The 22,590-nt window shown below is 38.8% G+C and overlaps 2 protein-coding genes across 3 annotated transcripts in view; both read right to left on the bottom strand.

Moving 5' to 3' along the window:
- Positions 1 to 6,459, bottom strand: part of ergic3 (ERGIC and golgi 3) — a 43,740-nt gene extending 37,281 nt beyond the window's left edge. For both annotated transcript variants that reach the window (XM_030135358.1, XM_030135359.1), the window contains exons 1-4: positions 6,287 to 6,459; positions 1,367 to 1,437; positions 481 to 568; positions 279 to 398 (exon numbers count right to left, since the gene is read on the bottom strand). In XM_030135358.1, the coding sequence (XP_029991218.1) occupies positions 279 to 398; positions 481 to 568; positions 1,367 to 1,437; positions 6,287 to 6,374 (367 nt within the window). In that variant the 5' untranslated portion in view covers positions 6,375 to 6,459. The remainder of the gene's footprint in view (positions 1 to 278; positions 399 to 480; positions 569 to 1,366; positions 1,438 to 6,286) is intronic.
- A 10,321-nt stretch (positions 6,460 to 16,780) lies between these two features.
- Positions 16,781 to 22,105, bottom strand: hesx1 (HESX homeobox 1). Its single transcript, XM_030135365.1, has 4 exons — positions 22,008 to 22,105; positions 20,946 to 21,115; positions 19,051 to 19,152; positions 16,781 to 17,105 (listed from the first exon to the last, which is right to left on the bottom strand). The coding sequence occupies exons 1-4, from the start codon at positions 22,096 to 22,098 to the stop codon at positions 16,917 to 16,919; spliced, it is 552 nt and encodes a 183-aa protein (XP_029991225.1). The 5' UTR covers positions 22,099 to 22,105; the 3' UTR covers positions 16,781 to 16,916.
- Between the last annotated feature and the right edge of the window lie 485 nt (positions 22,106 to 22,590).

Raw genomic sequence — 22,590 nt, 5'->3', positions numbered from 1 at the left:
GAGGACTGGAGTTGCCAACCCCTGCTGTAATGGTCCAACCGCTTGCACCTCAACATGGGGGGGATCTGCTGCATCTCTTTTGTACCAATAGCCTGTGAGTCTGTGACTTTTCATGACTTTTTTCCCCTCCTGTCCTATGCTCGCACCTGTGCTTTTTAGAACTACTGCTTTATGCTCAAAGACATGTGATCAGTGTTTTTTTTTACTTTATCCACAGGTACCAGCCTCTTTTTGTTCAGTATCCAGGGGTCAGAGGTCAGCTTAAAGTCATAGTTTACCATGTTTTTCTGCTTCAGTGGTGACAGGTTTCTGGTCTTTGTCCAGTCGCTGTTTGAACAGGTTGTGCTCAACATCCAGCTGCTGCTCACCGGCTACATCCATTGCATCTATACTGAGGTCTGTGAGATAACCGTTAGTATGTTAAGCATCCTTTAATTAAATTAAACCAAAAACAACAGAGAGCGCTGCAGCTGGACTTACAGGCACACGGCATGTGAGGAAAGATGACATCGATGTTGATTTTAAGTTTGTCTCCTCGCGACGTGTCAACATAGAGTTCAGGATGAACCTGCAAGAAGTGAAAAATAAATGCAGCTCTCTTTCTTGGAAAACTGTCGCAGCAAACTGCGAGAGATGTCATCTTTCCAAGCTACAAACAGAACCTCTCACTTTGTAGCAGAAAATGTCTAAATGGCCTGCATAAAGAGTAGCATATAATAGACGTTGTAATACCCTCTGCACAATCTGATATTTCTGTCTCTCCACTTAAGTGACCTTTAAATGTCATGCTTTAAAGATGTAACAAAAAATAAATTGCCATCTACTCTGATACTAAACCAAAGACATTCAGACAATTCAAATCAGTCTTTCTGTGTGTCAGTGACCAGACTCATCAGACCAGTTTGGCAGCAAAAAACCTCAAAACTGACAGCTAGCTCAGGTTAAAAACAGTAAAGGCTGTGTCATTCTTATTATGTGATAATTATTAACAGTAACCTAAATTTTAAAATAATCTGTACACATATGGCAGTTACTCAGACATCACTCTATTTCCCTTCCATTTACCTGGAGTGACTGAACACCTAGATAAATAGAACACAGAATATTACATGGATGATGGCATTTTTCTCATATTGTGTTGTGTACCAGAAACTCATTTGCACCATCATGCCATGCAGAATGACAAATGCAGTTTCATTCTTGTAACAGTTTACTAGTCCTACACACTTGTACAAGCTGTCTGTTGTGTTTGTGTTAGTGAATAAGCATCATGGAATTAAAAGAATTACATGAAGATGGGGTTTCCTTACACCTCCAGCCATATAATGTACGAGGCTATAAAAGCAGCTGATGTATCTGGACTCACCTCTTTAGTCAGATAGTACTGAAGCTCAGAGACAAACAGGATTAACATGATGACGCCACTGATGAGAGTCACTGCAGAGACAGATAGGGAGGGGCTGTGTGACAAATCAAATATCAAACAATCCTAGGCAACTTAAATGACATGTCGTACCATTTTAAAAAAACAGCGTTATTGTACTTCCTTCTTATTTCTTTAATCAATCGATCAAATTTTATTTATAGCGCTAAATCATAACAAAATTTATCTCCTGACACTTTACATATAGAGCTGGCTGAAACCAAACTCTCCAGCCAATTTACAGACACCCCATAGAATCCTCCAGGAGCAAACACTTGGTGACAGTGGAGAGGACAAACTGCCTTTTAACAGGCAGAAACCTTGAGCAAATGCCCATAACCGTAATACAACTACAAATACAAGTATTAAAAGTGGATATACTACTACTTAGGGCTGGGCGATAAAACAATAACAATATAGGGCTGCACGATTAATCATTTAAATCGAAATCGGATTTTTTTAATTAGGACAATTTAAAAAAAAAAAAAAAGGGAAATCATAAAATCGATTTCATCTGTCTCGCGCCTCCGGGCCACGCGCTTGCGAGCTACCGTAGGCTCTACCAGTGACAGCGGTCTGTCACAGAAGTCCGTGTAGTGACCGGACTTTAAATGTGTTAATGAGCCCGCAGTACTTATAGCAATGTAAGCTGTGGCTTCACGCACCGATCCCGCAACTGAAACATAACTGCATGCGGATCATTCATCTTACGTTGTCCCGGATCCGTACCGTACTGTCTTCTTCTGAACCGGGTCCGGGTCTCGGGGGCAGCAGCCTCAGCAGAGGAGCCCAGACAGCCCTCTGCCCACACACATCCACCAACTCCAGGGACAGAATCCCTCCAGTGTGTCCTGGGTCGGTCTGTTCCACGCACGGATCCCCCAGTTTAAATAGAACCGCATGTGGATCACTCATATTCCGTGGTCCACGCACGACTGATGCCTGTCACTGACTTACATTGGTATCACTTCTGTGGGCCCAGATACCCAAAAAAGACAAAAGAAAAAAAAAACAAAACTTTTTTTTAAAAAAATAATTAATTTAGTCATCTTACTTGCTAAATTTTTCATTCACAAATGTAAGTTCTGTAATACAAAACCAAATATTATTTATTTTTTGAAAGATGTTGAACTTTATTTAAAGCTGTTAGATAAATCTGGAGACAAAAAGGCTATAAAAAATATACAAGTATTTGCTCTGATTTGGACATTGTATTATAGTGTATTCCCCCTGGCAAACTTATGTTATTTTCTTGTTGTATACATTGTTTATATACTCTACTTCATTCAATAAAGATTTAACTAAGAAAAAATAAACTTCTGTGGTTTCATCACATGATACCATCACAGATTTGAGGTCAGAGCAGTGCCTTGCATTGTGGGCTGCTCACGAAAACGACATGCTGACTTCTGTTGTCTTTTGTAATTTTACCCAAAAATCAAAATCGAGTTTTTACAGGAAAAAAAAAAAATCGGGATTTTTTTTGTGGCCCAAATCATGCAGCCCTATAACAATATATATGCGATTAGAGCCCGACCAATTAATCGGCCGGCCGATTAATCGGGCCAATTATAGCGTATCACCAATTAATCAACATCGGCCAATATGAAGCCGATATATTAACTTTTTTGCTGCGCGGAGATTCTGTCGCTCGCCTGTGTGTGTGTGTTGGCCGGAGAATAAGAGGAACTTTAAAGCGAGTTAGTTTCACTTTCACTCATGCTCAGACAATGACTATCACCCCCACACACACAATCACAGAGCTAACCCCCCCACCCACCCACCACGCACTCTGCCAAGGATAGACAGCCCCCCCGGGCGAAAATCACAGACCGCTAAACCCGCCCCCTCCTCTTATGAAGTATTCACCCCCCCACACACACCCATGTCCGTGCACTTCCTGTCTGCCTCACAGTTTCATTCTGCAGACACGCCTGGGTGTTAATAGTGTAGGGGAGACCAGGGAGAGTTGTAACATGGGTCAGTTGTAACTCTTGCTATTGCTCCAATCAGGAACAACTTAGGACTCACCTAATTCACTCTGCACATGTTCAGTTTAGTCTTTAGTCCACATAAGAAGTTGTAGTGCCACAAGGCAGACACATCAAAATTTGTGAGCAAAAACATAATTGTATGGTAAGTAATATTTTTCGCTCTCATTTTTGTGATTGCATAGTTTGCATTTGAAAGTTGTGTAAATTACATCTGTGAGATAAACAAAGATTTATGCAACTGTTTATCCACCTGTCCACAATTATGTAATATAAGATTATTATATCCTGTGTAGATCAGTGTTCTTATTTCATATATTGGCCAATATATCGGTTATCGGCCAATATCGGATATCGGCTGATATATTGGATATCGGCTTTTTTTAGCCCCCAGTATCGGTAACTGCCCCAAAAATCCCATATCGGTCGGGCTCTAATCACGATATAACTTTTCCCCAATAGAAATATGAGACATGTTCGATACAATTTCGATAGAATTCATTCGTCAATGTTCTGACAGACGTGAGTACAGCCAATCATAATTAAGTAGCGTCATACCGAACCAACCATGCAAGAGCCATGGTAAGTTAGGTTGATGCGCACAGCACAAGTGTAAGAGCCAGCAGCAGCACACATGCTAATGTTGGACTACTGCAGGAGGTAATGAGTGTTCCCTCTGGAGAAAACATGACCGAGACCTCGGGTGACCGGGTTACTGAAAAGTAGGGTGCAAACCGTTTCAGTTCCAGTGTACAACAGAGGCATAGAAGCCGGGAGTCGTACAATGAAAGCATGTTGTTTCACTTTCGGTTTACACTAGTTATGGCACAGAGTTATGCACGGATTGACAGACAGGGGGTGTTGCATTGAGAAAAATTGTCGTGATATGATTTTTTTCCATATCGCCCAGCCCTACTAATACTACAACTATTAGTACAAATAATAGAAACCTCTGTCATCTATATAACTATATAATAAACACTATCAGAACTATATGGATAAATGAATAGTATTGATGGAGGAGATTTAAGAGCTACGTAGTATAGGTTCAGGTACTTATGCAACAAGGACAGTGGGTTAATATGTGTATGACTCACAAATGATTATTCATTTCCAGGAAAAAAAGTGTTTATGTTTGGTGGTGATGACAAACATGAAAAAAAACTCCACCTGTGTGTTTTAAGTTTGAGAACAAGGCACATAAAATTAGGTTGCATGATTTGATAAACATATCATACTGCAACCATTATTGGCAATACAGGAATTTGTGATCACATTGGTGATTTGAGTCTACTTTCTTTGCCTTGAAACAATACATGGTTTATTCATTTTGATATTTGTATTTTTTCCAACTCAAAACATAGAAATGAACTAGTTTAACAAAACAAAAGCTTAAAGGAATAAGGAATGAGGTCATCATTAGGTACATCCTAAGGGGAACTATGTCTAAATTTCTCTTTTATTATTGGGTCTAAAAAGCTGGCCAAGTGCTAGGTACCAAAATGTACCCAGTTTCATAGAAGCACCCAAATATGAAAAGTTAAAAATGTAGAAAATAAATGAATAAAAAATGCAGCCAAGCTGCCATTTACATTTAACTGTTAAAATCAGCACCAAAAATAAGAATATAAGATAAATTTACAAAGCAGCTGATTACTCACTTTATTATTAAATTGTATGAATTCATCTGTTGTTGTCATTCATTGTTGTCATCCATTTATTGGTCTCTTAACAGAGTATCCTAAGTAAAACCAAGTTTATAATGCTTGGTCATTTGAAATCAAGCATAAATGACTAATAAACAAAAATGTCTAAAACAATAGTAATATTATGTGAAGCTAAAGATATATGGAATCAGAAATCACAGTAAATCAGAAGTGATGGTATTTCACTTTCATACATTACCTATTGTGTTGAGGAAATAGGACAAAAAAAAAAAAAATCCATTCAGTTGTTCAGATTGTAATCAACCAGCCAGCACATTATTTAGTGAGTTACATACTTTAATATACGGCGGTCTAGTTGATCTCACAACTGCAGAGATAATATACTACAAATTTATGTCTTATTACCGTCAGTATAAATCGGTGGTTATAAATTACATTGCTAATACGAATTTAAGGAAACGGGAGGAAAGGTAAGGACAATTATGAAAAATCTACAGTTTGTATTTATATCACAAGGATAACCTTGTAGAATAGTTGTGACATGGAACTGAGAATTTGTAGTACATGTTGTAAATACAAAACGTTTTACACACATTTAGTGGCTATCATTAAATTGCTATATTTCCGTTTTGTTATAATAAAGTTTAAACAGAGTAGTGAACGAGTTGAACATTCTTACCGTCATTTAAAGGGTATAGTAAGTTTAAGGATTCACCTTACTGTTCACTGGTTAGTGATTTCCTTTTCATTTACCTCTTGTTTATTTACATATGTACTCATTCATATGTATGTTATTAATTTTCGAAAAGGATATAGGAAATAGACTACCACAGGATTCAATCTAGAATTGCCCATTTAAATCAGCGTAGTTAAATAGCAGAGCCAAAATGTATTATTTTCATGACAGCACGGTCGTAAAATTATATAATATTCCAAATTAATTACTAACTTAATTTTTATCCATTGGTTTGGCTTGTATATATTCACTCTGTTTTCTTGTTGCTCTGCTGTGTTATTAGATACTTTTAACGTAGTTCTCGGGTCATACTAACGCAATGAAAACAGTAAAATCCCAGTAGTCTATTGAGATTTTTTTATATTTAGAAATAAAAAGAAGAAAATAGCCGGTTCATTCAGTTAGCCCTGTTGTTAGCCGCAGCCGCTAACAGTCTGTATGTGTGCGAATTTCTGAAAAAGCCGCTCACCTGTCGCTCCTCCCCATGTCTTCACTCGGAAATCCTCCAGAGTTTTAGGATAAGCGTCAAACTGTTTTAGCTTATTCAGAGTGTCCATTTTTTCCGAAGAAAACCGCCGTTTTTAACACAAATGTTACCAACAGATTCCTGCACTCCAGAAACATATCAGTCTTACGCTTCTACTTCCGGGACACGCACGGGGTACGGTTGGACCAATCAGAATCGGCCGCGTAACTTTTTTTTTGTTTTACGTTCTGGGGGTGGGGGTGGGGGGGTCTGTTGATATGACATAAGATAAGACAAGGTATGACCTTATTTATCCCACCATGGGCAAATTTCACAGTTAACAGTAGCAACATTACAACAAGCAAAGAGAAAAAACAGATAGAAAAACAGAAACAAAGTGAAAAATGAAATACAAAGAGAAAAAAATGTAATATATAAATTTAGAATTACATATTATTTACATATTTATATTTGTGGCTGCGCATGCACATGGTGTGTGTTTTCAGGATACAAAATTAACTGGACAAAGTCCAAAGCTATGCCTTTATCAGGGCTATGCAAATCAAATCTCATGACAAATCTCGGCTTTAAGTGGATACCAAAAGGGATGTTGTACTTGGGGATCAAACTAAGCAGGGATGTGGAAGAAATATCGACGCTAATTTTTGAACCAGTGCTACTGACAATTAGGATTAAATTAGACAAATGAATGAAATTTAGGCTTACATTATGGGTAAAGGTCAATGTGATAAAAATGGTGGTAGTACCACAATTTAATTATTTGCTTATCATCATTGAAACCAAACCATTGAAAGCAAACTTTCAGCTCCATTTACTCTTACTGATAGTTTTTCCCAGCATTCTGGCGAGGTTTTTAATCCTATCATGTCTCATTTTAAAAAGATATGGACCAAAATACGTAACATTTTTTAATTATCACATTGTCAACAACCATACGGTTGTTCTTTGCGGCATAATCCCATGATAAGCGTAGGGAATACATCAATATATTGGAAGAGATGGCACCTTAATGGATTATATAACATTGCACATTTATATGAGGAGGGGGTGTTTATGTCATTTTCAAATGTTGAAAACAAATACCATCTCATAGGGAAGTCCCATTTTTGTAAGTATTTGCAGATCAGAAACTGAATTACCAGCTGGATACAGTCTAATGGAGAAAATCACATCATGGATTACCTCAAACTACCTGAGAAACACCACAGGGCCTCTGTATTCTATAGAAGAACAAACTAACTTCCCAGTGATGGATGTAAAAACCTGAAAACAGTATGGGAGAGAGACTTGGGTTGTAGGTTAGAGGAGGAGGAATGGCTGAAGATTGTAACTAATAATGGACAATACATCAGGAAAGCTACAGGGAAATTTACACAGTACAAAATATTACACAGGTATTATTGGATATTGCAATGACTTAACAGAGCAGGCTTAATGATGAAAAACCTATGTTGGAAATGTCAGAAGAACATCGAAACACTGATTCATCTGGGAATGCCCAGGAATTCAACTTTTCTAGAAAAAGATAATAGGAAATTTATCAAATTGGCCGGGAAGGGACATACCAATGCCCCTGAGATTGTGCTTACTGGGAGACAAGACACAAATTCAAAACATAGCAAATGGTGAACTCTCTGTAATGATGACAAACATCACCACAGCCGCCAGGACAATACTTAAACATTGGAAAACACCTAAAAACCTTGAACTAAAAGAATGGACTAACACCATGATAAAGACTACCTCATAATGAGCTTATGCTTAACAGGATAAATAACAGAAATAAGGCTGAGGTATCAGTGTGGGAACTTTTTTGGATTCATATCATTTGGACTGATTAGTCTGCAACATGAATGCCTCCTATTAAAGTAGCTCATCTAGGATATCAAGGTAACCTGCAGGATGAATGTTTCTTCTTAGCTATGACGTTGACAATTATTCCCATACTGTATTTTGTTATTTTAATGTATTGTATATTACTTTATTTTCATTACATTATCTGTTTTTTTATACCAGTGATGATACATGTGTTTTGAGCAACAATGAATATCTCATACTGTGAATCTCTGCACTGTTGTAGTGCAATACACCAAAGCAAAAAGAAATAAAAACTTGAACTGAAAAAAAAAAAAAAAAACAATGCCGGTGTCATCAGAGATCTGCACGTGACAGTGTGTGGAGTTGTTTGTGAAGTCAGAGGTGATAATGTGAAGAGGAACGGTGAGAACACTGTCTCCTGGGGGGCCCCGTGCTGCAGACTACCACGTCTGACACACAGTTGTGTAGTCTTACATACTGTGGTCTGTCAGTGAGGTAGTTAGTGGTGCATGCAGCCAGATGTAAGTCCACACCTGCCTCCTCCATCTTCCCCTGCAACAGTGACAGCTACAGCTGGATGGTGTTGAAAGCACTGGAGAAGTCAAAGACCATGACTCTCACAGAGCTCTCTAGGGACTCCAGGTGAGAAACGGCCCAGTGCAGTAGGTAGGTGACAGTGTCATCCACCCCAATGCCTGAACGATAGGCAAACTGCAGAGGGTCTGGCGCAGAGCTTACCTGGGAGCGGAAGTGGCCGAGGACAATTCTCTCCATGGACTTCATGAGGTAGGGGGTCAAGGCAACGGGGCTATAGTGGTTTAATTCACTGGGTTGGGGTTTTTTGGTGACCGGAACCACACAGGAGGTCTTCCACAGGACTGGGACTCTCTTCAGACTGAGGCTCAGGTTGAACAGGTACAGAACCACCTTGCTGAGCTGGTCTGCACATTCCCTGAGCAGCCTGGAGCAGATGCCATCCAGGCATTTGGCTTTCCTGGCCTTCATCTTCTTGAGCTCCCCTCTAACCTGGTCCATAGTGAGGGAGAGAGGTGTGGGAGGTAACTGGAGGGGCTCCTCTGTGATGACGAGAGGGGAATAGAGAGGAGTGTGAGGGACAGAGGTGATGATGGTATCTGTAGAGGGGGGACTGGTGCTCTGGAGGGGTGAGAGGAGGGCCATGAGACGCTGGGGGCTGGAGTCGGGACACAGAGGTGTAAGTGGAGCTGAGGTGTCAATAGTAACAGCAGGGAGAGGTTACAATTAGGAATGAGGACATACGTCATATCACGTGACATATCTCAGCAGCTGCGCCATTTTGAACTTACAAGATATGGGTTGCTATGGGCAACAGCATAGTACAGACATGCAGGAAAGAGCCGTATAAATCAAGACTTGCGAAAGCAAGGGGTCCCTATCGAGAGAAGCTCAACACAACTGCTCAGCAAAGGTATTTGGAGATCAGAGATATTAAGGCTATAGACCCCTACAAGCTACCGGTGTTCCAAGTGTTGCAGGGATCTGGACTTTGCCACCCTGTACCTGCATGCAGTTAGGTAACTATCTCGTTTTCGGCATAAGTTACTACACAGTGGATGAATTCAAAAGCCTCAAGTCCCTTGACAGCTGGGTTCAAGGTTTGGCGATCTACAAGCTCGATGACTGTGAAAACACTGGGTACGGTTGCATGATGTTTTTTAAATCCGATTTATTTTTCCAGAAGAAATTAATTCGTAACTAAAGTATTTTCCCTTCTGTTTACATGGAAATGTTAAACCCGAATAAAGGTTTACATGAGGTATTAATGAGGTAGATAAGTGAGCAAAAGGGTTTGCGCTGCAGTGCTCACGTTGCCTTGTTCTCACAGCCCTCCTGTTAGCTTAGCTTAGCATAGTCACTGCATTTCCATGGTCACACGTAGCCAGTTTTTTAAAGGTCATTTGTTGTCTTTTGTAAGTGATTTTGTGAAATCTGATTCTCCCTAATTATTTCTTTAGATCCACGACTTACTGCACTCATACAATCTTGGGACTGTTGTGTTGACGGAAGTTGGAAAATCTTTTTGTTGGAAGGGGTGCATGAGCTAAATTAGCTTTGCTTTACCGTTTTAGCTTTGCATTAGTTTCTATTTTCCAAGATTTTATTTCTGCAGTAGGTCACATTGCCATGCTTTGAGCCTCAATTTGTGATCATATTGATCCCACCGGACAAAAGTAATGATTAGGAAGAATTGAATTTCACAAAATCACTCATAAAATACTATAAATCACCTATAAAAGCCTGGCTCCGTCTGACCATAGGAATGAAGCGATTATGCTAAACTAGGCTAAACTAAGCTAACAGAAGGGCTGCGAGAATAAGGCAATCGGTGCGCTGCAGTGCAAACTGATTTGCCCATTTATCGAACTCATTAGTGCATGACAAATGAATTAATAAAAAACAGATGATGAACTATTCCTTCAGGGTTTTAGAGGCTGGTAGATCCCATCAGAATAGCCCAATGAAACGGTTTGGGTTGACTAGACTGCATTGCAAATTCTTCCGCCAGCGCAGAATGTGTGCGTCATTGCGACAGGACAAGACAACGAGCATGCCCAGAATGGCAGGAATAAAGTCCAAACAGAATAAAGGGTTTACGTGTCCGAGGAATAATTTAGTTCGGAATTAAAAGGGGATTAAACCAGTGACTTTATTCGGGTTTAAATTTAATCTGAACTATTCTTTTTCAACTGGAATAAGGTGTTTACATGGGCATCTTAAATAGGATCTAACCTTTAATCAGATTAAACAAGGAATAAAAGTTGTCATGTAAACGCACGGACTGTGGTGCTGTCAAGTGTCAGCCCGTGGATAGTGCAATGTTTACGTGTTATAATCAAGGGGGTAGTAATGGTGAAACGCTATCAACATTGTTTCATTGTCAATAGACAGCATCATTTGTGTTTTTAATGTTTCCTCCCTACATTCTTTTTCCATGTATCTGTGAAGTAACTGGGGTTTGATTCTAGTTTAGTGATGGCCTGGTTAGTGTGTTGGGTGGGTTAGTGTGTGGGAATTGTAAATGCAATAAACTGGTCAGAAACCCAAAATAACGTACCTCCTTCTCTACGTTAGCTGTGTCAATCATGGGAGTTACTGGAACAGTTTTTAACACAGCAGTGTCTCCAAGGCATCTTTGATCGGGTGGATTTTACAGACAATTTACCAAAACTGTCATGTCGGCTTCCAGACAGTGTCTGGATTTTGTCTGTCTTTTCTGTTTTGTCTATCATTTCCTGTTTTATTTTGTTAAGTTTCCCTTATGTGTCGTGTCTGGTGTTTTTACTTCCCCTCCTTGATTGTTTCACCTGTGCCTGATTACCTGCCTCCGCCCTGATGTGTTCCACCTGTGTCTAATTGTCTTCCCGCCCTCTTGTGTATTTAAACCCTGTGTCTTGCCCTTTTTCTTTGCTAGTTTGCTACACTCATTGTGCTTTCTCACCAACGTGTTTGGATCCTGTCTGTCCATCTTTGACCCGTTTTAACTACCGACCACCGATTCTGCCTGTTCCTGTTCTGCCTGCTCGTCTGTTGTGACCTGGTTCATTATCCCGACTTCTGATTCTGCCTAACCCCTGTGATACCTCAGCCTCCAATGTTACCTGTGTGTTTTGACCCTTGCCTGGATTTTGACTGTGAGTAAAGCCTGCTCCTCATGTCCCGTTGCCTTCTGTTTTGCTTACCCGTGTATGATCTGGTCTGTCCCCTGACACCCCTCTGTTCTGCCCTAGTTGGGTTGCTGACCGGGATTATTCCGGCTCGGCTGTGTTGACCGCCCGCTGACCCCGCTCCCTGCCCGGATGTCAAGTCCAGAAACTCACACCTTCAGACGTGTTAATAATTCTGTGTTGTGCTTTTTCCCCTGTGATTGTGTTTAATAAATGCACTCAACTTTTCATCTGTTTGCTGGTCTTGCATTTGGGTTCAGGCTTTGTACTCAGTCCGTTACAAAAACAATGAATATATTTCTATGGGACTGTTGGCGCCTTTAAGTTTAAAATGATGAAATGGGGCGGGGACGCTGGTCGTTGTGTCATCTCCTCAATCCTAATAGTGGAGAGGTGTGAAGAGGGATATGAATGGGTGGGGGCCTGAGTCAGGACTTATACCCCTTTTCCACCAAACTGGTTCCAGGGCTGGTTCAGAGCCAATGCCTGACTTGGCACCAGTTCTTTGTGTTTCTATTGTCTAAACACCGGCCAAAGTGGTTCCAAACAGGTTCCAGGCAAATACCAACTTCGATCTGGGCTAAACCAGGGCCACACTAAGAACCAATGACGTGACCCCCTGCATCATCGGTGGGTAGGGGTTACAGACCCAAACAGGAACAGTGAAAGCTATGGACTGCCATTTTTAAAACTGTGACCAGCAGGTTTTTAGAGAGTTAGACACAAAATAAAATGTGAAAACTCCTGGGGCCTGTTTCACGAAACTAGGATTCCGTCATCCAGGATGACTGACTAAACTGCGCTCAACGAATCCAAAACATGGGAGTCCAGGCTTAATCGGTTTCACAAAGACCAAGCCAGGATGAACGGACACGGATTCATCAAGCCAGGTGGAACTCGTCCTGGATAAGTGCGCGCACCTGGCTTCCTCAATAGACCCCGACATCGATCACAGATTCACCGATTCAAAATGGCAACTAGAGCAGCGAACTTTACCCCGTCAGACGCAAAACTCCTCATTTTGGCTAACAAGGAAGTAAAGGAGTGAATCAAAAAGAAAGACAACACCACCACAGTTACAAAAACAACCAGAGACAGCGTGGCAAAGGATTACAGACAGCCTGAATGAGTAAGTAGTGCACGAACACACACTGACCACTCCACTGAAACCATCACAATTATAACCCAAATGGTTAATTAACATCTGTGAAAACGGAGTTGTGAAATTGTAAGTTAAACTAACTGTAGATGTGAGTGAAACTGTGTAAATGTAACTGCATCAGACTGAATAACTCTGATAAATAGATGAGCTCACTGACTTCAGTGAATTTACCTTTGGGAGAAATAAACTTATCTTGTTTTATCTTATCATGATTCATGACTTTGATATTGTTAATTAACCCATAAAGACCCAAACATCAGTCACTACTGATCTAAACTGTTTAATCCCTGTTGATCCACTAATCCTATTAATCCGTGTCAATAATTGGTGTAAAATACAGTTCATCTTTTCATGGTCATCAGACCCATTTGGACGTTCAGAGGCTCCGTAGTGAACGTGGAAACACCGTCATCTTCTACAACATTGATTCACCAGTAAAACCCATGGAGTTGGATCAATGACAGTGGATGGACACACTGGGTTTATGTTCAGTTAATGACAGATTGGACTGAAAAAGACACTGTTTATTCAGTTTGATCTGTTTCTGATAGAATAACCATCAACTTTAATCTGAGCTTTAATGAACATCTACATGATCAGTGAATTAAATATAGGAAAATATCTGATATATACTGATAAAATACAAACTACAGAAGATAATATTATAACAAATGGAGATAAATCACTTAAGAAAGGTTAGATATAGAGAAAATTCCTTTGTGAACTGACATTAAAGTAGTTCTGGGCCTTTATGGGTTCATGAACACTGTTCGGTGTTTGGTTTAATATTCTTCATCTTATCATTTCAGATGGTCCATGCTGACTGTCTCATCAGTGTTGTGTCTCAGTGGTCTGGTTCTAGTTCTGGTTCAGTCCATGACTCCTGAGTCTATCAGACCTCTGGAATCTGTCAGCGCCGATCACAAGGTGAGCCACACAGCCTCTATTAACAACCACGTTTTACATCATATCTGTGTCCAGAATGTCACTGTGTTTCTGAGGTTGTGATGCTGAGGTTTTGTGTTGACAGGTGAATTGTCTGGTGTGTTTCTGGGGGACAGGGGGTCTACCTACCATCCTTTTCCCCTGACACCATACACAGACCCCCAGGAACCACAGCAGGCCTACAGTCATGTCCATACCAAGACAAGGACCAGGATCCAAATGACCTTTGACCTCCTGAAGGAACGCTTTCACTGTCTTCACCACTTAAGGGTCAGCCCTTTGAGGTCATGTGACATCACTGTGGCCTGTACTGTCCTCCACAATGTGGCCTGAGGAAGGAGAGGGAGGGAGGGAGCACCCCCCCCTCAAAAAACTGCATCACACATAGACTGGGACAATCCTGCCATCTTCCCTGATGACCGCAGTGGGCAGCTGGCCAAGGACCAATATGTGTTCAATTATTTTAGTTCACGTGCATGATTTAAGGTAAATATGTCCTGAAGGGGCAGAGGAATTTGTGTTTTTTGTTTGTTTTTTTTGGTTTTGGTTTGTTTTTTTTTTTTGTTATTCAGTTTAAATTGATTTGGCCTGTTTTGATGTTTGTGTTACATACTGTGTATATACTGTATGTATACTGTATTTATACTGTGTTTACTGTGTGTACTGTGTTGCAGGGAGGCTACTGCATCCATTCATTTGTCTGTTCATTTGTTACGTATGGATTTGTCTTGCATTTCTTTCAGTGTACAGACGTGTATTTCTTTCAGTGTACAGACATGTGGGCTGTATTCTACCTTTAAATGTGTCTTTATTCATCTGTTCTATCATATGTTTTGGTTCTGTTCTTTCTATCTTGTATAGCCACTGTGTGACTTCAGTTTTAAAGGAGCTGATGGTTTTACATGCTTTGATTGATCCTTATTCAATAAAGGAACATCATGTTACTCTTTGTGCATTTATATTTATATGACATACATAGTCTATGGGAAACTGTCAGTTACCTAAGTATAAATAATACACAGACTGAAAGGGTCAATGTAATCAAATTCCTTGGAATAACTATACAAAAGAAGTGAAGATGTTGTAGTGCATGGAGGTGTGGGTGAATACTGACAGAACTAATACAAATCCAATCAACATTATTCAGAAAAGGCCAATACCACTGATCAATAAAGTGTCCTATAGGAACACACTCATCAGTTTATGATCAAACTAAAAGTTTTAAAGTTCGGTAACTTAGTCTACTTTAAAACAAAACAATTCATGTTGAAAATTTAAAAAATCGGTTGGCTGTTCATATTCAGAGCTTGATTAAAATATGGGAAATTATTTCTAATTTCAGAGGAAGTCATGTGTTCAATAAACCTTCTGTTGGAACAAATATGAACACATTTAGTCTGTGTGTTGGAGAAAATGTTTGGAACAAGTTCAATCCTGAGTTCAAAGACTGTACAACACTATTTATGTTTAAAACTATGTTTAAATTTCATGAAAATATATGAATAATGTGAATGTTAATTTTTCCACTCAAACTATTGAATTGTTTAGTTTTTGGTTCTTTCTGTTGTTACTAAGCTAAAGGCATTGGTATCTATTTTATTTAATTTTGTTTGGTGATATGAATGGGGAGGTCAGCAGAATGATCTTAGGCTTCAACCTATTCCTTTACAGACTCTTTAGTTTTTAAACATTGTATCTGCATAAATGTCTAATGTTTGAAATGTCTGAATAAACACAATTGAACTGAACTGATCTAATGATTGCAAAATCATCTAAAATCATCATTTATGTAAAATTATTGAAATTAATAATCACAAATGTTTAAATACTGACAGTGGGTCTAGTTACTGTGATTCCATTGTTTAATGGGCAGTGGAATAACTATTGGTTTCCATTTGTGGTGACTGTTGACTGAGATGAGGGATGAGATAAAATAAATCCTGGAACTTAGCCTGGTCTGGACCAGGCTAGCTCCACAGACTAAATCTCCATGGTAACTTATATCAAAACATATCCTGCTTTCCCCTATCCTGCTTTTGTGAAACCGGATCATGGATAAGTTGAGCCAGGATAGCCAACATATCCCGGCTTAATCCCTTATCCTAGTTTTGTGAAACAGGCCCCTGGTTTATTCCTCCATCTCCTCTCCTGGCGCTTGACACCAGCTCTGCAGCCCTGCTGTTTCCTTCGTACTCCCTCAGGAACCTCTGGTTTCTCTGTAGTCCAGTGCGGCTGAGAGCTAACAGCTGATCCAGGGTGTAAACAGAGTGGCTGAATGGGTCTCCAAAATTGGTCTCGGAAAGTCCACAAAACAGAAGAAAAAGTTGCACAAAAGTTACAAAACGCGTACCCCTAGTTGCTCAACTCCTATAGGGGATTTAGTGAAGTTAAAGAAAAACTAGAAAAATGCAAAGATACGTTAATAAATACAAAAGAAAGGAAATCCCCAAGACGGAGCTCCTGCAACTCGTGGCCACTGATGTGGTGCCATCTTGGGGTCTTGAATCAAAGAAAAGAAAAGAAATTGTAACAAGCATGACATGGAATTTTAAAAAAGTTAAATTAATTGGCAAAATGTATAAAAATAATTTAAAAAATATGTATAAATACAAAGAGAAATTTGTATACATTTTGTATTTGCTTATTTATAGGTACATAATTAAGTACTTATTTTCTTTATTTCATACAAATGCTTAAATTCAATGCACATTTACAGAAAACAAAACATGTAGGCCTACACATGTTATGAATTCATAGTACTAGACAAATAGTGTAAGACAAACAGATCCAACACAAAATATCAGTATTCATCAGAAAAAACAATGCTGTTTTTGTGTTACTCCACCAGGTAAATATTATCAGTGGATGTTTTTCAGTGATCACTTTGACAGGATAACATTGCATTTGAAAGGAAAGATGCACAAGCACACATTCTAATGTGTACAAATAAACTGAAAATCCACACCAGGACAGGTGTTCTTCATCAGCATTCCTTCACCTCCTCTTCATCCACATGTAGCTGCAAATGTCTCAGATCTCCTGGCATATCCTTCCCCAGGTTTCGTATGACCTCATTATTGACCCCAACATCAGACACAGCATTCTGAACCATCTGCAGCTGAGTTTCTCTAAGTGAACGTCTCAGCTTTGCCCGCCGGTTCTGAAACCAGATCTGCGAGAGAGCAAGGAGGAAAGGAAGAGGAACAATCCACAGCATCAGTTAGTCAGTGAAGTGATTTACATGATCAAAAGATAAACTGTGAATAAGTGTTGAATCATTTCAGTAGTTTTTCATGGAAACACTGGCAATAGTTTGGCATGAAAATGCAGATATTTGAACAAAGAAGATATCTGAGTATTGTAGGCTGAAAAATCATGATTTGTGAGATTATATTCAGTTAATTACTTATCATATATTCTCATACTCAAGTTATGTATACTTAACTACTCATTATGTATTTATATTATACATTCTATAAAAGCAGCAAGCACAGCAGTAAGCAACACTAACACAGTATATACAGGGTGGGGAAGAAAAATTTGCAATATTTTGAAGCAGGGATTGGAAGACAGTGTATGACCAATTAGTTAATTGAAAGTCATGAGAATTTATTTGCCACAAGAAAATTTACATAATAGAAAATGTTTTTATTCTATGTGTCCTCCTTCTTTCTCAATAACTGCCTTCACATGCTTCCTGAAACTTGCGCAAGTGTTCCTCAAATATTCGGGTGACAACTTCTCCCATTCTTCTTTAATAGTATCTTCCAGACTTTCTCGTAATAGTTTTGCTCATAGTCATTCTCTTCTTTACATTATAAACAGTCTTTATGGACACTCCAACTATTTTTGAAATCTCCTTTGGTGTGACGAGTGCATTCAGCAAATCACACACTCTTTGACGTTTGCTTTCCTGATTACTCATATGGGCAAAAGTTTCTGAAAAGGTATGGATAATAGTGTTAGGTATGATTATGAGATCAATATATGTTTGGTTTCAAAACAATTGACGTAGTGCCTGCTGAGAAAAAACAACTAAATGTTCATTGTAAATTTTGCTTCCCCACCCTGTAAATACTGAAAGTAGAGTATATCAGGAGTAAGACTATGCTGAAAACATTAAAGCTAAACTCTGTTGCGGCCTCACATACACACTAAGGTCATACCCTGTTGGAGTTGGTGTTTTTGTCAGACACATGCAGGAGTAAAAGTCACAGGGATGTATTGAAAGAAATGGAGCAGTGGAATGTCCGACACACTGCGCAAGACTGGGTGTGAGAGCCTTCAAAACTGGTTCTCTGCAAGCCCATGTCAGATATTAGCGGGGGTCAGGTGAAGGTGACCAATTAGCTATGTACAAGCGTTCCACTATGAGATGTACTGTTGCACGTGTCCTACTCCTACTCCAGATGTACTGTGTTGATGTGACCATCAAGAGCGGCCATACCACACGTTTGCTCCCAAAGAGCCCCCCTAAAATGAGTACAAATCAAACTCTAGTGGAAAAAGGAGTAGGGTAAGTGCTCCCTGAAGAAGGGAGAGTGGGGAAGGTTTCTAAGCAGCACAGAGTGTCATGATTTGGACACTAACTTCCATTGGAGTGTGAGTGTAATATAATGGGGGGGGGGGGGTCAGAAAAGGACACACGGGCATGTAATTTCTCAACAGTAGCTTGTTCTTTTGGAACCTGATCATTGCGTTTTTTGCAGCCACCCAATAAACATTATGTACCGGATCCTTCCAGACTCTGCCAAATTTTTTTGGATGACTGAAGATTAGAACTTTAGCTATAACAAAGATAAGTAACTTAAGATAGACGATTGATCATTTAAGGCAAGAAGAGTTCCAGAAAGTCAGTATACCAGTACAAGTGTGTGGAGAGGTCTATGAAATGATCAAACATGGAGGAACATGAAAATGATAGTGAAAACAAAAAGCTCCCTATATTGTAAATCATTAAATAAGAGGTTTAAGAGTTGTTTTAAGGGCAGAGATTGATCAAGGGTTGAAATAAAGGTTTGGGAAATGTAACTAAATGTAATTTTATCCAGTGTTCAGTGTTAAATGTCTTTTTTAAGGTTAAAGGTTGGCATGTTTTTGTACTGTTGAGGGTGTACCTGAATTCGGTCTTCCTCCAAGTCAAGTCTTCCTGCCAGCTGCTCCCTGAGCTGAATACCTGGATAACAGGTCATCTGAAACACAGTCTCCAGGACACTCACCTGCAGGAAACACAATCACATCTTCATCACTTGAAGGGACATTACATTATCTGACATTCATTTCCTGGACCTTCTTATTTAATTTACATTACAAGACTGCATTTGAATGACTGCGGAAATACTTTTACATTCTTTATTTAACCAGATAAAAGTGTCACTGAGATGGAAAATTGCTTTCTTAAGAATAAATTGACCAAGAGAGTAGCACGAACTATGTTGCAACAACAAACACAAAACAAACAAACAGAAAAACACAAATATCACACTGAATAAACAATGAATCAGAAATGAAAATCAGAATCTGAAAATAATAGAATTTACAACTGAAAAAGTAAACCTCAAATCAAAAAATATAAGAAAATGAAAAATGAAGTATTAGTTTCATTTTTTTTCTAGATGTACTTATCTATTTAAATTAATAAAACTTTCAACTGGGATTTGACCCTGTTGAGGAGAGACAGGAGTTTTTTGAGGGCAGGTCATGTTGATTTGGATTTTTACACCTATACTCAAATATGAAGGAATAATCCTGAGGTGCAAATTTTATGTATCTATGAGGCCAGGGGGGTAGTGGGCCCCTTTTTCAGCTTGGGAGTTTCCTGCCCAAACCAGCCCACTTTTTCCATGGAGGAGGAATTTGAATAAATGAAACTGCAGCTAGCTCTTACAATGCCTTTTTATTAGTTGTAAGTTCAGGTATATGTTGATAAGTTAACAGAAAACACTTCACTTTAACAATTTGTTTAATTACCTCCACCAAGTTATGTTTTCATCGGGGTTTATCTGTCCATTTGTTTGTTTGTTTGTCTGTTAGCAAGATAACTGAAGTTATGGACGGATTTTCAGGAAATTTTCAGGAAATGTTGATACTGGCACAAGGAACAAATGATTAAATTTTGGTGGTGATGGGGGGGGGGGGGGGGTGTACTGATCTGCCTTGGTGGAGGTCTGCGCTCTCCTAGTGCTTTTCTAGTTCAAATTTAAATCAGATAAATTTTTAAAAGGTAAAAAATATGATAAAGATGAAAACATATTTACCTTTGTAGAGTTCAAAACTATTCAAATGTGGAATTTAAAAACTATTCAAATAATATATAAAGCAAAGAATAACTTACTGCCGGGCAATATTCAACAAATGTTTTGTGAAAGAAAGGGAGGCGATGATTTAAGGGGAAAATTTAATTTAAAGATTCATAAAGTACGCACTTCGTTAAAAAGTTTCTGTATCACCATCTGTGAAATAAAATTGTGGAACAAATTGTGTATGGAGATAAAACAAATATCAAACATAATTCAGTTTAAAAAAAGGTAGAAAGAATTTATTCTTGAGAGGTACAGTATTTAACGAGAAAAGCTTCATGAAAATCCGTCCATAACTTTTTGAGTTATCTTGCTAACAAACAAACAAACAAACAAACACGCAAACACACAAAGCAAAGTGATCACAATACCTCGTGGCGGAGGTAGTAATGACAATGAGGACTGTTTGTTTATGGATGATATTGTATTGATAAATTGGCTGCTATCCCTCAGATGGAAGAACCCCTCTAATCTCTCATTCTCTTTCTCATCTAAATTGAGAATGAATGCATAGTTGAATGCAGAGAGAATGCAAGAGGAAGATTAGAGAAGTGACAGATAACGACGTGAGCCGGCCCATCGGGAATCCTCCCGATGCTCCCTATTAGCCGCTCTGAAATTGTATAAGGCATACAAAGATGATCACTTTGCATCAACAAACAGAGAACATATCTCCAGAGCCAAGTTCATCCACTGAATGACTGACTGGTTACCTGGCTGTTGGTGAAAGCGGTGCGAGGCCGTCGTCCAACATACCAGTTCGACGTGGGTTGTGGTGAGCTGAGCTGCTGAGGACAAGGATGATGATGATGATGATGATGATGATGTTTGAAACAATGATGGTTTACTCTGTTCTCATTCTCTGCCCCAACCTCTCTGTTCACTTCCAAAGAGAGAAAATCAAATATTAAACAAATATGACTAAAACAGGTCAAATGGTATATATTAACATTATTCACACAACATTTTAACATGATGCAAGACAAGAAAGTGAGAATTACAACATAGAGTATAAATTGAAATTATTTTGTTACACATTTTGTTTATTTTGTTACACATTTTGTTACACATTTATTTCAGCTTTAACACAGATTTAAGTTTTTCTTAGGTTTCTTTTCTTAGCTTAACAGCTCGCTATCCAGAGCACTGACGGTAATCAGGACTTGTGGTTATATCTGTGCTATAAATTGCAAATTAGTTAAATTATTAGTAAACTAAATACAAAAATTATTTTCTTTCTAATTTGACATTTAATTCTAAATTAAATCCACCTTAAATATGAATGAGGTTGATTGACAGAGGATGTGCTTTTTTGTCAAAAACAAACATTATTAATTTTTTAAAATAGATTTTCATACTTACTATTATCTTCTTGAACTTAAATTGACTGATAAATTGAGTATAATAGTTTATCTGGAAAAATACCACAGAGACAAAACAAACAGCTTCTGTAGACATAAACAATGTTTGATCTTAAAATCTGCATTTTTAGCCTAATGTTGATTAGATGTAAAGATATTTTGTTTTTTGTGGACATTTTTATCAAATCAAATAGCATGAATGTAAGAAATATCAAATTTCTGTATTTCAATTTATATCAGAGAAGAAATAAAATGAAGAAAAGGGAGAAGAAATTAAAAAAAAAAAAAAAAAACACAAGGAAAATACACGTTACATTTGGTGTGTTCTAAGACTTACATATTGAATATACTGTTTTGCTTCATAATTTCTCACTTAACTACAATAGTTTGCAACTGAAATATTTTTTTCCTTACCTGTCCAGGGCCGGTGGACTTTGAATTCTGTTTTTTCTTTCTCTGATCCCAGGATCCACTCAATGGAAAATGTTTGCCTACTATGTATCATCACAGGAGCCAAAGTGGACTCCATCATCATAACTGACTGTCTTCAAGTGCTTACCAGTGTTCCTAAAGTCAAAATAACACCATACAGGTACAGTGACTTCAGGTCCTGCACTGTGAGCCTGTGGTCTACGGTAAATTGGAGAATGTGTGGCTTTGTCTTGGGTACATGTGAAGAAACAGGAAGACACAGGCCTGTCTTCTGGTTTAAATGGGAGTGGAGGATTTACACTGGCCACCAATTAGAATTAAGAAGTAGTTTTTCCATGTGAATGAGATCCCCTGAGGTTCCATACAGCAGCAGGTAATCTCTGCTCTCTCTGTGTGTGTGTGTGTGTGTGTGTGTGTGTGTGTGTGTGTGTGTGTGTGTGTGTGTGTGTGTGTGTGTGTGTGTGTGTGCGTGTGCGTGTAATGGCACATTGAAATGGTTTACGTCATCCAACAAATGCTGTAACTCTGCAAAACAAAGTCAATTTGCAGGGGATAAAACAAGAAA

Source organism: Sphaeramia orbicularis, chromosome 5 (assembly GCF_902148855.1).
Source record: "Sphaeramia orbicularis chromosome 5, fSphaOr1.1, whole genome shotgun sequence".
Taxonomy (NCBI): Eukaryota; Metazoa; Chordata; class Actinopteri; order Kurtiformes; family Apogonidae; genus Sphaeramia; species Sphaeramia orbicularis.
Note: the sequence above shows the minus strand (reverse complement) of the source record. Positions and strands in the feature narration are given on the sequence as shown.